At 53.5% G+C, this 14,455-nt stretch overlaps 1 protein-coding gene across 13 annotated transcripts in view; it reads left to right on the forward strand.

Moving 5' to 3' along the window:
• Positions 1-14,455, forward strand: part of CRHR2 (corticotropin releasing hormone receptor 2) — a 45,360-nt gene that overhangs the window by 22,532 nt on the left and 8,373 nt on the right. For 9 of the 13 annotated variants that reach the window (XM_059933643.1, XM_059933645.1, XM_059933646.1 and 6 more), the window contains 6 exons: positions 7,610-7,695; positions 9,131-9,240; positions 9,633-9,750; positions 11,586-11,739; positions 12,265-12,325; positions 13,765-13,837. In XM_059933643.1, coding sequence (XP_059789626.1) covers positions 7,610-7,695; positions 9,131-9,240; positions 9,633-9,750; positions 11,586-11,739; positions 12,265-12,325; positions 13,765-13,837 — 602 coding nt within the window. The remainder of the gene's footprint in view (positions 1-7,609; positions 7,696-9,130; positions 9,241-9,632; positions 9,751-11,585; positions 11,740-12,264; positions 12,326-13,764; positions 13,838-14,455) is intronic. The other 4 variants (XM_059933644.1, XM_059933648.1, XM_059933653.1 and 1 more) reach the window with 1 other exon arrangement.

Raw genomic sequence — 14,455 nt, forward strand, 5'->3', positions numbered from 1 at the left:
GGCTGTAGGAGTACATGGGAGGAGGTTGATTCCAAAAAAGAGGGAGAAGCAAGTTGGGAAGACTTCATGGAGGAAGTGCTGTGGAGCAGGGCCTTGAAAAATTGGGCGAGTGATGTGTCAGGTGGAAGGGAGGGTGGGAACAGAGGTGGAGAGGGAATAGGGCCGGATCATGGAGGCCTTGAATGCCAGGGCGTGGGCCTCGGTTCTGCTAGCATTAGAGCCCCAGCTGCTTGTCCGTAGCGTCATGACGTAGGACTGGAGTACTCTGGAAGGATGCCGCTTGGTGTTCAGGATGTACCATCTAAATCTGAATCCGGATTGGCTGGAAACTTTGACTTTGTCCTTCCCCTCCCCTCCCTCCTGCTATTGAGTCAGAGGCTGCAGCATCCTTCCCTGCCCACTCCCCCCACACCCTGGCAACCCCAGAAGGGTCTGGAACCCCCAGGGCAAATCGCCACCCCCAGTGACTCTCAGGAACCACCCCAAAGGACCGCAAATGCAGTTCACCCACCTCTAACCAGGTGCCCCAGAGTCTGGCCGGAATTTCCTTTCACAGCTCCTGCAGGGGTGGGGCTGGAGGCGAGGGATGGCAGGAAGAGCCCAGAGCCGGCTTCAGGAGAGCTCACCTAAGTCCGGGCTGTGCCGCGATTGACTCACTGAGTGCCGAGCAGCTCCACCCCATCTAAGTCTCAATTTCCTTATCTGTGTGAGGGACACAGAAAACATCCTAACCTCATGGGGCCCCGTCACGACTAGGGGACGGCGCTGCCTAGGGCTCCCCGTGCCCAGCTAGGCTATTGGTCAGCAAGGGGAGGACAGTGAGGCCTAGGGTCTGGAAGGAGGAGCAGTCGCGTCTCTGGGATCAGGTCCTTGAGGGTCCCACTCCCACCGAGGATGGTTGTCCTTCTGAGGTCGTGTGGCCTTCTGTTGTCCCCGAGAGACACCAAACTGTGTGGTCTCTGGGTGGTGTCTTGGGAGGGGGCGGTCTGTCTACACGAAGAGGGTCTGATCCCCAAAGGCCTCTGGAGAGAAGCAGCCCCTTGGCCCCCAGAGACCCCTGTGTTAACAGGAGGACTCAGGACTCTGCCAGCCAGAGATGTCTTCACCGCCCGCCCCACTCGCCCACCCCCGTCACTTCCCAGAAACGATGGTTGGGAGCCAGTTCTAACCCTGCTTGTCTCACCTTTGGGCAGGGTTTTCTCCTCTTTGGGCCCCCGTTTCTCTGTACAGGGTGGGCGGTGAGCTGGGTGGGTTGTCGTGGCCCCTTCCCCTGGCATCCTGCACCCCACGGCAGCCTCTGCCGCCGGGTTCCTTCCCTCCGCCTCCCTCCGCTGGCTGGCGTCATGGCGACGAGCTGGTTGAGCGTTGCTAGGCATGGCTGGAAGGAGGGAGCCGTGCGCAGTGGGGGCTGGAGCAGGGGTAGGCACCTCCTCCCACTTGCCCCTTCCCTGGGGAGGCCAGGGATCTCACACAGTGAGCTGCATTCCACTCACACCTCTTCCCTTTTTCGTGGGCCCGCTGTGGTCTCCATGAATCTGCTTTGTGCCTCCCTGACTCAGTTTCCCCACCGTCTGCTGTAAGTGTGGACATTTACCCCTGCCACACCTACTCAAGGGCGGAGGGGCATCATGGGTGAAAAGCCCTTCAGAAATAGAGAGCTGAGGGTTTGGGGAGGTGCAGAATGGACAAGGGGGTCTGGAGAGCAGTGTCCACACGATACTGAAGACATGGGAAAGAAGTTCCCTTCTCTCATCCCAGATGTCACTAGCAGATGGCCCCGAGGAGGCCCTTCCCAACCTGATGACTGGGTTGGTGATAGCAGATTCCCGATCTCTCAACCCGGCAGGTTGGTCCTGAGCTTGGCTGAGCATCTCCAGCTGCCCCCACCAATGTGCGGTGATTAGATCAAGACGGGAAACGTTCAAGCTTAACTCAGGGAGACGCACGCTGTTTGGGAAGCTCAGGGAGACTGTGCTGTTGGCACCATGACTGTGCCGTGTTTCCCCAAATGGTCTCTTAACTGGAGGTGAAAAGCAATTAGTCATGCCCACAGTATCACTGCCTAGTCCAGGCAGTAGAGATTTTTCCCACAAAAGAAAAGTGACCTAAGGTGTAGGTCCCAAGCCAGACAGGAAGGAGATAGCTAGGTCTGCAGTAGTCCAACTGCAGGGAAAAGCAGTAAGGGGACTGAGGGTGGCATATCTGGCCCTTTAGGCATTTTCTGCTCTGGGGGTCCAGGCACTAAGTGGCTAGGACACTGCAGAGGTGGCACAACTGACTACATCTTCTGGAACACAGGGTAGCAGGGAGAGCCTCTCCCTTCCAGAAACACTGACTCCAGGATCTCCCATGAGAAAGTGTGTCCTGGGGGAGAGAGATCTATTTCTGCCTCTTCATTGCTGGTGACCCTGGACATGTCTCCCTCTTTGGGCCTCTTTAGACCAAATGAAGGAGAAGTTGCCTCGCCCTCTTAAATTCCCAAGGAGATGCCTGCTGACTCAGTTCCCAGTTTACTTTCTTGCCTGGAATCTGGAGGGTGCTGACCACAGGTTTGCTGTTTCAGATGGACACCCCTACCCAACAAGGGTTGGACTTACAGTGTCAGCAGTTGTGGCAGCGGGGCTCAGCCTGCCCGTGGCATGAGTGTGAGACTCAAGATGCTCCTGCACGTGGGACAGTTTTGCATTTGCCACGCAGCTTGGCAGAGCCTGGGCATCCAAGGTGACAAACTCTCCTCTTGGCCCACCCTGAGCCTCTCATTCTCATTTGGAGTTCCCCGGTAACCTAGACAACAGCACCACCTCGGTCCATCCTGAGCCCCTGTGTGCGCAGCTCTGTGTAGCCCTTGAGAAAGGGCCAGAGGTGACCTAGGCCTTGCCACCCCTACTCCTCAGCTAGCTGGGAAGGCGTGACCCCTTTACAGAAATCAATGAGAGAACAATACCGACCCAGCCTGAGCTGAGAGAAGTGAGCAGCTGACCCTCCAGGGGCTGGAGCAATCATGGAAGCACCTGGAGGTACTAGGAATGAAGCCGGGCATTGAAGAGGGTCATGGATTATCTTGACCTTCTTGGCCTGGATCCAGGGCTATGGGCTGAATGGGCAGAGCGGGGAGGGCCAAGTCTTAGGCGCTCTCCAAGGTCCCCCCCACCTGCGTTCATGGTGGGAAGTGGGCAGCGGTAGCATTTTGCTGTCCGTGGTGCTGAAAGTTTCATTCCTGCACATGACCTCATCCCTTCAGTAAATATTGCTTCTGGCCCTTCCCATCACCATGTCAGCACCCTCCCACCCTCACTTCTTGTAATCTTCTTTCCCGACAGCCAGTGACCACATTCCCAATCATCCCCCACATTCCCACTCATCCCCATGCCCAACCTGTCTCTGGCACTCTCTCCCTCATAACCACCACCAAAAAATGGTCCCTCATGGTCCCCATCTCCCATATATTGCCAGTTCGACTATCAGAGATAGAAGTGCCAACCTCGGGAGTGCTTAAAAGTGACGTATGGATGTCTGGGGTTGTCACAATGGCTTGAGGGTACTACTGGCAGTTAGCAGATTGAAAAGGCCCACACAACAAATACTTGACCCACCTGAGATGCCAATAGCATCACTGAGAAGCAGTTTACATTACTTTTTCTGAGTGGGGAAAATGAGGCCGAGAGGGACGGGACTTAGCCAAGGTCACTTAATCAGCCAGAGACAAAACTACAGCTAGAATTTAGGCTTCCATCTTCTCCCAGCCAGGCTCCTGGACCTCTCAGGTGACTGCCCAAATCAGAAGCTCTTGTCAAAGTGTCAGCATCTGAAAGGGACAGAGCAGATTGTAATGAGGGCTTTCAACAGGCCAGGGCCACTCTGGGGACAGAGTCCTGGCACGCTGCAGGGGATAGAGTCCAGGCTTCCCAGACCACAGAGCTCTGGAAGAGAAGACCTTGCCTGCATCATCCAGACCCTAATGACCCTGGCAGACTACACTGCACACCATTGACATCGATCTTTGGCGGAGGCACCTGTGTTGCTGTGGTAACAGGCACCCACCTCACTACATCCATCCCCACAAGTCTGGCCTGACCGTCTGCCCTCAGACTCTCCGTGCCCATCTTCCTGTGGTTCCCAGGGGGGACTCTTCCTGTCTTACTTTCTCCTGTCCAAGACTGTGCCTGAGGGCTCAGTGTCCTCATTAGCTAGCTCCCCCGAAGTGCTGGGAACATCTCTCTTCCAGTCCCCTGGTACGCAGTGTCTATAGCCAGAGCCTCATTCCCAGGCATGGCTGGGCCCCCAGAGGGAAGCCCCCTCCCACCACTACATCCCACATCTCAGACCCTGCTTTCCAAGGCTTCAACAGACCTGAGTCAATTTGATTCAGCCCACGTATACTCAGTGGCTCACTCCTGAGGAGGGATCTGTTGACTCCAATATGGTTTCTTCCTACTTGTCTGTCCCCAGGGAGCTCAAGTTCAGTAACAGAGAAAAGAAGGATCAATTCTAAAGAGATGAGACTCATAGTGAGTTACAGCAAATGCTCTAAAAGAGATTTTTCTTTTTCAAACTATGTTGTACGATAGTGGGTTGTGAAGTAAATTTAGTGGGTTGTGACTAGTATTTGTATATAGAATAAATATAATTCATTAGAAAGTAATAGAAAAATATTATAGCTGTGGTCAAGATAAATTTCACTTTGTGAAACTGGATTCAGTCATGTGAGCGGTGTGTGTGTGTGTACTGGACTGTGAGATGAAATGGATATGTGGCTGTAGTTCAAGGGCAATAGAGTGTGAAGACCTATGTTTCAAGAGATGGGAAGACATAGAGGAGGTGCTTAGAGGGAAAAAGAAGAGATTACTTAATACCTTGGGTGTTGGGGAAGCCTCCAGGAGGAGGTGGCATTAGAGCCTGGGGTTAAAAGATAAGTAGGAGTTTGTAGGACTGTGTCCATGAGTAGAGGGTGTCTCAAGGGGTGGCTCAGTACGGAGCTCGGTGTGTGCCAGGCCTGCTGGTGTAAATGTCAACTGCCATGTGGAGTGGTAGAGATGGGTCAGGAAAGTTCGGCTGGGGCCCGGGTGCCAAGGGCCTTGAATAGCACACCAAGAAAGTTGGACTTTATTCCCAAGAGCAATAAAAAGCTGCTGATGGCTTTTATTCAGAAATCAGCATGATCACTCTGGCAGTGGGGGTAAAGGATAGAGAGTCGAGGGGGGTAAGAGATGAAGCCAGGAGGCAAGATAGGAGGGTGTTGTGCCAGTGCAAGGTGACTAGAGAGTGGGTGGAAGGGTGGGCAGGAGAGGAATGGACTCCGGAAAAAGAAAGAGGAGACAGAATCCACAGAGCTTGGTACCCCAGGGGCATTGATGTGAGGGACCAGAAAGGTCTCAGATTTGCAGCATCTCTATCCTGACCCCCTCCTTTCCGCAAGCCCGCCCCATGGTCAGTACCACCACAAGATATCATACTTGGGAGACGATTATTCTGAGGTCTTGTCCTCAGGGAGCCCCACACTGATCTGAGACACCGGACTCACCCACCTGTACAACTGAGGCCAGGTCATGAGCAAGGGCTGGAATGTGGGGCTCAGGCTGTCAGGACTGAGAGGGTTGGGGGCATTGGGAGGCTCAGGAGAAAGAGACTCGTGAGATGCAAGCAATCAAAGAGGCCTTCCTGGAGGAAGGAACTTAGCATTGACTTCAGAAAAGCTAGATAACATCTAGGAACACATTCACAGAAGATAAATTTTTCTGCTCTTTGAACCATAGGCAGGATCAGGATCTGTCTCACCTCACACAGGCCTGTTGAGAAGGACTCTAAATCCCCATCAGGGAGGGACTGTTCATTTTACAAAATCACCCACCCTCCCAAAATGCCTTTACATTGGTCCCGTTGGCTTCACCCCATACTCTGTCCTTAAGTTCAGTAACATCACTGACCCTATGCATCAAATTGTCTTAACACACAACGTTTCTTTCTTTCTCTTAACATACAACCTGTAGTAAAACAATCCTGTAGAGGGAGAAAACCCAAGTGGGGAATTGGGTGCCATGGTCAGGGGCTAGGAGCTAGTGTCCTCACATTGGGGTCAGAGTCGGTGTCAGACCAGCATTGGCCTGACTGACTCACACTTGGGCCAGGGACCTGCCAGAGGCAGGCCTCGCTGATAGGTGACAGGCCCAGGAGGCATGAATAGGCCAGTAAAAATCCCAAATTTGAAAAATCTATAAGCTCAGAGCACCAAATTAAAAAACAATTAGGCTAATAGAATCTCCCCCATTGTTTCTGCTCTTCTGCAAGTGCTCCTTCATAACTCCATTGCTTTTAACTCACTGTTACCTCAGCGGAAGTGGATTTTTAAAGTAACTTAATTATTTCAGAACTCATTGCTTCCAAAAACAATCTAAAGTTCCCCCTTCGGCTCTGTGACTCTGTGCTCTGTGAGCTATTTTTTTAAAATTAGCTTTATATTGTGATTCTAATGTAAGCCCAAAAGAAAAATCCACAAACAACTGCCCATTAGCCAGAGAGCAGAACGCTGGTACAAATTATCCCCAAACAATAGATCGTTTAGAATTTTTAAGTAAGCGGGGGAGGTAGGGTACATAAGACAGTGAAATGCAGAGCAGAGGCTGGCAGAGGGCTTTGGAGTTATCAGGTGTTAGGCATTCCTCTGGCTGGAAGTGATGGTGGGCTACCTGGGGAGCGTGGCTTAGGAGCTAGATCTTGACAGTCAAGCTAGGATTTAAAGAAAATATGCGCCTTCCTTGAACTTCGTAAGTCCCCCATCAATAAAACCCTCACTTCAGTACCTCAGACACTGATGCTCTGAAATGTCTTTTCCCACATCACATTCCAACTTTAACACAGAGCCAGGTTCTCAAACATTTAGAGATCACATGGTGGTCTCCGAGGCAGCCGCAGCTCAAGGTCAGCAGCACAGTCCTGTTTCCCCATATTGCTGTCATTCCTGTACCGCTACTCAGTAGCCTAGGGGTTAGGAACATAAATCTTGAAGCCAGACCTTCTGGGTTTGAATCTTCTCATCTTTGTATCCTTGGCGAGCTGCTTGATCTCCCTGTGCCTCAGTTTTCTCATCTGTAAAATGGGTTAATCTCAGTACCTACTCCATGGGGTTGCCTGAGGGTTGAATGGACGAGTGTAAACAAAGCAGTTAGAAGAGGACCTGGTACAAGGCAAACACCTGCTGTATAAATAGTGACTATGGTGAAAGTGGAAGTGCCAATACTGGTGGGAAAAGTATGGATCTCATGAGCATAAAATGATTGCGATTAGGATGGAAACTCTTCGGCATGCTGAAAGCAGTGAATCTTCAGCCACATCCCAGGGCTCACCGTGGGGTTCAGTTTCAAACAAAATTAAAGGAAGTGTACAAAATGCTAGTCAAAAATTGTATCAAAAATGGGTTTTATCATGCCTTTTAGCTACCATGAGTGGTAAGGCTTTTGTGCACTTTTCACATGAATGACTTTCACGTGAACGTTCAGACGTGTATCCCGGCCTAGAGAGGCTGAGACATAGGGACCTTATCCTGTGGGCACCAGGGAGCCAGGGAATGTTCTTGAGGAGGGGAGTGACCCGCCTCTTGGTGCATCTTTTGTAGGGAATGCCTACCGAGAGTGCTTGGAGAATGGGACCTGGGCCTCACGGATCAACTACTCACAGTGTGAGCCCATTTTGGATGATAAGGTGAGTGGCTCCCACCTGCCTCACCCCTGGCCCTGTACAGGTAGTAGGACTCAGATTGAGCACAGAGGATGCCAAGGGTGGCAGAGCCAGTCCTGTGTCACCCACCCACCCCTTTCTTGCACCTCTTGCCCTCACCCTATGTCCTGCCCTGTGCTCAGTGACATTGTGGTGGGGTAGAGAAGGGGCGTGGAGGCCCACCTTCAGGAGAGCTCAGCTGGCAGAGGACACCAGCAAGGTGGCACATGATACAAGAAGGGGATGACCCTGTAACCACTGCCCCAACATCTAACAGGCAGTGTGACTTCCTTCCTCCTCTGGGCCTCAGTTTCCCCATCTGGCATTCTGATTCTATGACTCCACATGGAAACAAGTGCAGCCTCCAGAAGGGCAGTCCCCACGGGAAGCTGGGTCCCACTCAGACCTCACCAGCCCCCCTTGCTCTGGTGCTGGATTCCGTGTTATCTGCAGTGCCAACCTCCTTCCTCTTGAAGCTTCGCCTCATTCCTGACCCCAAATGATACATCCCACCCCCATCCCTCTCCTCTTTTGCCCATTACAGCCCCCAGTGGGGCTGAAACTTTTCCCCAAAAGAAGTCCAAGTTCAGAGGAAAAACACTTGTCTGCCCTGAGAAAGTGATTCTACAAAATGTGAGCCAAAGGGGGTCTGCAGTGAGGGCCACAAGAATGACAAGTGGGACGGGTCATAAAGGAGAGAAAGAGGTCCCCTCCTGCCCTCTGCCCTCACCTCTTCATCTCACAACCCCTCTGAGCAGTGGCAAACCAAAGTGGGTATAGGGTGGCGGGATAGTCTGCCCTGGCAGGAAGGAGTATTTTATCATTGCCTCTGTTAAGAATTGCCAGCATGTGGTGATAGTAAAAAGCGGACTGATTTTATTTGGTCTTAATATTGCTCTTAAAATGTCTACAGATAAGGTACCCCCTCACTGCTGCACCCGGGGCTGACTGATCCCAAGGCACCCCCAGACCTGCCATAGGTCGCTGCTTCTGAGACAGGAGGACGGGTTGGCTCCATTGTACAGATATCAAAACTGAGTCCCAGAGATATAAATCAATGCACCCTCAGTTGCTCAGCCCATTAGGGTATGAGCTGAGATGAAACACAGGTGTAGCAACTCCCATTCCAGAATTAAAAAGAAAATAGAATCTACATACCCACATCTCTGGCATAACTCAGAATACATTGTGCTCAAATCTGCCCTCCAGTTGCACAGGGGACATCTGACCACAGCCATTTATACCAAGAGCCACGCAGGGCCGACAGGAGAGAGCTCTGGGTGCCAGGTGTGGTGGTGACACTTGGAGCCTCTTCTGCCCCCAGGGTCAGGACGCACAGGGTGACCATTGCTAGAGTGCCTGGGCCACCCTCCACATGCCCCAGGCCTCTGTCTGCCCGTGTGTCTGTCTGTCTGTCCAGCAGAGGAAGTATGACCTGCACTACCGCGTCGCGCTCATTGTCAACTACCTGGGCCACTGCGTGTCTGTGGCAGCCCTCGTGGCTGCCTTCCTGCTTTTCCTGGCCCTGCGGTGAGTCCACCCTGCCCCTGCTTTTTCTCTGCCCTCCCACGGCACCCCCCTTCACCTCTCCCATTCTCAGCTCCTCTCCGGGGTCCCTGGAGCCAACGGACAAAGGGGGCTTGGGGAGGTGCCTGGGCACTGACCGCTGGCAGGCATGCAGGAGGCAGAAAGGGAGCCAGCTCTGGGAGACCCAACCGTGGTCACCACGAATGGGAATTTGGCTCCTGGTGCAGCCCTGCCTTCACCCCAGGCTGAGTCTCTCCCTCGCCTGAGGAGGGGGTGGCAGGGGGCGCAGGCCCAGCTGACCCATGACCCCAGCTGACCCCTGACCCCTGCCCCATCTGAGCTCTGAGCCCAGGTGCAGCCTGTCCTGGCTGACCCCTGACCTGGTCCTCCCACAGGAGCATCCGCTGTCTGCGGAACGTGATTCACTGGAACCTCATCACCACATTTATCCTGCGAAATGTCATGTGGTTCCTGCTGCAGCTCATCGACCATGAAGTGCATGAGAGCAATGAGGTCTCTGGGGAGAGGTTTGGGGCCGGACCTGGGGGGCTCTGGGCTCTGGGGGCCCCCATCTCTCTTGCCCAGTCCTCACGTGCAGACCCGAACCTGAGCTCACCTGCACCCAATCATTGTCCTTCCAGAGCCAGGGGTGGGGAAATGGGGCTCCAGGCCAGGGTCTGGGGAGCGGCACAAACCTGACACCAGACTTTGGTTTATCCTGTTCCACTCCCCATCTTGTGACTTCAGCACCTCCCAAAGATTCCTTAGAGAAAAGGAGGCTGAAATTAACCTCTATGGAGCTTTAGATCAATTCATTCCAATGAGAGACCTGTAGGGATTTCACCCCCATTATACAGACATGGAAACTGAGGCTCAGGGAGGTTAGATGACACTGTAATGATGCCTCTACATCTGGGCCACCAGGATCTTGAGCAGGCCAGCCCGTTAGCTGCCCACGGTGGATTTGTGTCAACCACTGTTGTACTGTGTCCAAGTCATAAAACCAGAGCCCAGAGTGGAGCCGTGCACAGAGCTCTTTGGCCCACCATTAGAGACTGCTCAATACATGGTCTTTGGATGGCTAGACCTGAGCACACACCCAGCCTGGTTTGACGCTTCACTTGGCCCCATGTTGAGCCCTGCCTCAGCACCAACGGAATTCAGTCAGTTTGGGGTGCCCTGCAGCCCATTGTTGGCTTGTACTGACAAGGCATCGTTAACTTGGAGAAAAAACAAGATTGGGAGGAGGGGATCTTTCGTATTCCACCTCAGCAGGACTTTCTCAGAACAGAGGAGACAGATGGCCGCATGGCGCCCAAGATCAGGGCTGGGACCATGGAGGAAAGTCACAGAGGCTGTGATCAGCTCAGCTGATTGATTATCTGACAGCCCAGCTGTTAGAACCGGACAGAGAGGCGCTGAGCTGTCCAAGGGGACAGTCAACTCCCCATCACAGGGCTCCTCTAACCACCAATCCCCACATCCTCAGCTCTGAGGGTGCCCTGGGAAAGATGGCCAGGTAGGGTCAGCTGAGAAGAGCTCTGGCCTGAGGCCAGACCTGGCCGTGACCCACGGTGGCTCTGGACAGGCTTGTCCCCTGAGGGAGGGGTAGTAGCTCTGCTCAGAGGGACAGGGACAAATTCCCCTCAGCTGAGAAGGCAAATGGCACCAACATTGATTTCTTGGCGCCTGCCTTTGCCACCTCCATCTTCTTGAACCAACCTGCAAGGTGGGATTATTCTTTTCTCTGCAGCACAGTGAGGTTCAGAGAGGTATGGCCAGTTGCCAGAGGTCCCGGTGTAAGGAAGTCTCCCTCCAGAGACGGCAGTGATCACACTAAGCCCAGAATCTCCTAAACCCAGAGATTTGGGAGGATCACCTCCACCGCTGCAGCTCACCTTCACAGACCCTGTACTAGTTCAGTAACAATTGTCTTTTAATTGACTCACTAAATTTTTTCTACATGAAATTTCATAGTCCATCCCGAAATGGAAGCCAGTCTGACTCGCTGTGAATTGAAGGTGACCCTCAAAAAAAAGTGACGGTGAAACACGACAGTGCTGTTCGATTTTAGCCTCTCCCTGCAGAAAACTCAGAGCCAGACTCCCTCTTTCTTTTATGAAAAAGGAGATTAGAAAACACTGGGGAGAAGTCAGACCCCCTGGGACCAGGGGAGCCTGGCACTTTTTGAAAAAGTGAAAGAGAAAGGATGAAGCGTCCCAGAATGAGATTCGAGGGCGTTTAATGCCATGTCCATGACCCAGCTCAAACGACCTCCCCTCAGCGCCCAAGCTGTGCACTTGGGCCTTGGCCCCAGGCAGCCACTGACTGCTGCCTGCCCCGTGCAGGTCTGGTGCCGCTGCATCACCACCAGCTTCAACTACTTCGTGGTGACTAACTTCTTCTGGATGTTCGTGGAGGGCTGCTACCTGCACACGGCCATCGTCATGACCTACTCCACCGATCGCCTGCGCAAGCGGCTCTTCCTCTTCATTGGATGGTGTGAGGGTCCTGGGGGGACCTGCAGGGTCTAGTGGGGAGAGGGTACTGCTGACAGGGTCACCTCCCTTCATCTTGGGTCCAAGGATGGGACCACATTCCTGTCTACCATCCCCAGGACAGTCCGAGGATGCAGCCACTCCCCTCCATGCTGGAGAGGAAGAAGCAAATAGTCCCTCTGAAAGGACAGTCCACAAATAGCCTTCCTCTTCTTGCCTGGAATGGCCAATCCAAAGACCTTTGTCTCTGGTTTCAAAAGAAAAGCTGGCCAGTTCCACTTCTCTATCAAAAAAATCTCAGAAAATCATGCTGTCCCCTCATCTCTCTGACCTGCTTGGAGGGGATGGCTGAGAGGGAGGGATGGGGGCAGGGGTCTAGGGACAGGGCCCCTCAAGGTCATGGATGGCCTGCCATTAGATGATTGGAAACAAGATCCTAGCCCTTTGTGGTCCCCCCCACACTGTGTTCTACAAGAGGGGCTCCTGACCATCTGTCTGTCCACTGCAGCTGTGTCTGTCCTTCTTTCAGGCGTCCCCTGCCCCATCATCATTGCCTGGGCCATTGGCAAACTCTACTATGAGAATGAACAGTAAGTAAGGACAGGCCAGCCATGGAGCTCAGAGGGATGTTAGGACAGGTCAGCCACGGGGCAAGAATTGCAGCCACGCCAGGACAGTTCACTTTTCCATTGTCCTTAAATTGAGAAAATTTCCTTGGCATCCAGAGGTACTCATGCGATAGGTGTCAAGTCACCTTTGTTGAATTGAGTTAGGAATTGTGGTTCCTTTAAGCACCCAATGCACGACCCCCTTAGCCTTTGGTAAGGCCTCCTCCTGGAGTTGGATGCGGCAAGTCTGGCTCCAGGCTTTCAGCTCAGAGCACCTCCAACTGTGGCATTGAGCCTCTCACAGATGCCCGGGCCAGGCCAGTGGAAGCTTGTTTTATTCTGGCATCCCAGTCTCTTCCTGGGGTGCAGTGTTCCACGCTGGGACCCTCTCTGCACCAGAGACTTTGAAATACTCAGCCTCAGCCCAGATGATGGCAATTCTGCCTGCAGGTCAGCCAGGGAACGGCGGGGAAGTTGGGTGCCACCAGCTGAGAAAAGGGGGGACAGGAACGTCAGTCTCTGTATACAAATATTCAAGGGGTCTCTGAGGATGGAGAGAGCAGATGGGATTTGGGAGCAGGGGGCAGGAATGGCGTGGGTTCTAAGAGCTCAACATTAGGAAGAGCTCCTAACGATAAAAGCTGCCCAGGAGTGAGAGGGCTGCTTTGAGAGGTAGTGAGCTTTCCATCAAAGGGGGTGTTCAAGCAAAGAAAAAAAAAACAGTGCTGGGAGGCTGCAGGGGAGAATCCTACCTGAGGCAATGTGTACTGGCTGACCTCTGAAGTTGCAGAAGACACAGAATTTCCTAAAGTCTCTGGGGCCCTTTCTGAGGTCCAGTAGGAGTTGCTGGCAGAGCCAGACTGGGTCCTGGGCCAGCCCTTCCCCCAGACCCTGAAGCTTCTTCACCCCCAGCATCCCCAAAGAATAACCAAGCCTCTAATAACAGCAAGCTTCCTTCCCTGGCTGAATGAGGCCAGGGATCGGGCTAGGAGAACGCTCTTTGTGCGTCTGAGTGCCTGGCACAAGGAGAGGCGGGTTCCAAGCAATGCGGGAACAGGTGGTACAGGCGGTTGGGCCCTGGCCAGCGAGGGGGAGCCCAGCTCTCCATTCATGAGCCTCCTGCATGTCCAGCCCTGGGCCCAGCATCCTGGGATGGGGTGAGTGAGCAAGGAGGAGGAGGAGGAGACCCAGGGCCTGCCTCAGTCTGCCTGGGGAGACCAGACCCTCCATGTAGGGCAAAAGGCAGCCCAGGTATGAGCCAGGGTGGTCAGCTGTCCACCCACCACCCAGGCTTCGGGGGAAGGAGCAGCCATGGAGATTGGATCTCAGAAAGAGTCGAGCCAGAGGACCTTGGCCCCGAGGCTGCGGTGGTCCCCGGGCTGTGGTTCAGCAGGCCACTTACAGCCACTCCATCTTTGCAGGTGCTGGTTTGGCAAGGAGCCCGGCGACCTGGTGGACTACATCTACCAGGGCCCCATCATCCTCGTGCTCTTGGTAGGTCCTCAGTGGGAAGTGGGACAGGGCTGGGCACCAGGAGGACAGCAGAGGACCCACCCAGCAGAGATGCTGGGGAGGGACAGGGTCTGGATCGGCCCCCCGCACGCAGTCTGTATGCACTACCCCGCTGCCTGGAATCCCGCTCCCGGCTCTCCCTTCCTCACGCTCCATGCCCTGATGTGGCCCCCTCCCCTCTCTGGCCCTCAGGTTCTTTCTCTGGGCGGAGAAAATCTGACTGGCAGATTTCTAGTGCCTCCGACATCTGACATCCCCTTGCCAGGTACAAGCCAGGCAAGGGGGCAGCTGGTGGCAAGAGAAGGGTCCGCGGGATTCTGTTCAGCCCAGACCTACATCTCCTTCTACCTGCAGCGACCCCCTCCAGGGCCCAGCCCACCGCCCCCAGCCTGGAGCAGTGGGACGAATGAAGTGTAATGAGCAATTATTCCTTAATCCAGCTCCCCGCCCTTTGCCAAATGTATTAACATCTAAGGTATAATTGCCGCCCTGTCTCTAAACCACAACGAGCTTTAATTAAGGTAGAGTTTAAGTAGAGGCTGCATTCTGCAAGAAAAACGAACCCATTATATATCATATATAAAAAAAAAAAAAGACATA

The sequence above is a fragment of the Balaenoptera ricei genome, chromosome 9, assembly GCF_028023285.1.
Source record: "Balaenoptera ricei isolate mBalRic1 chromosome 9, mBalRic1.hap2, whole genome shotgun sequence".
Lineage (NCBI taxonomy): Eukaryota > Metazoa > Chordata > Mammalia > Artiodactyla > Balaenopteridae > Balaenoptera > Balaenoptera ricei.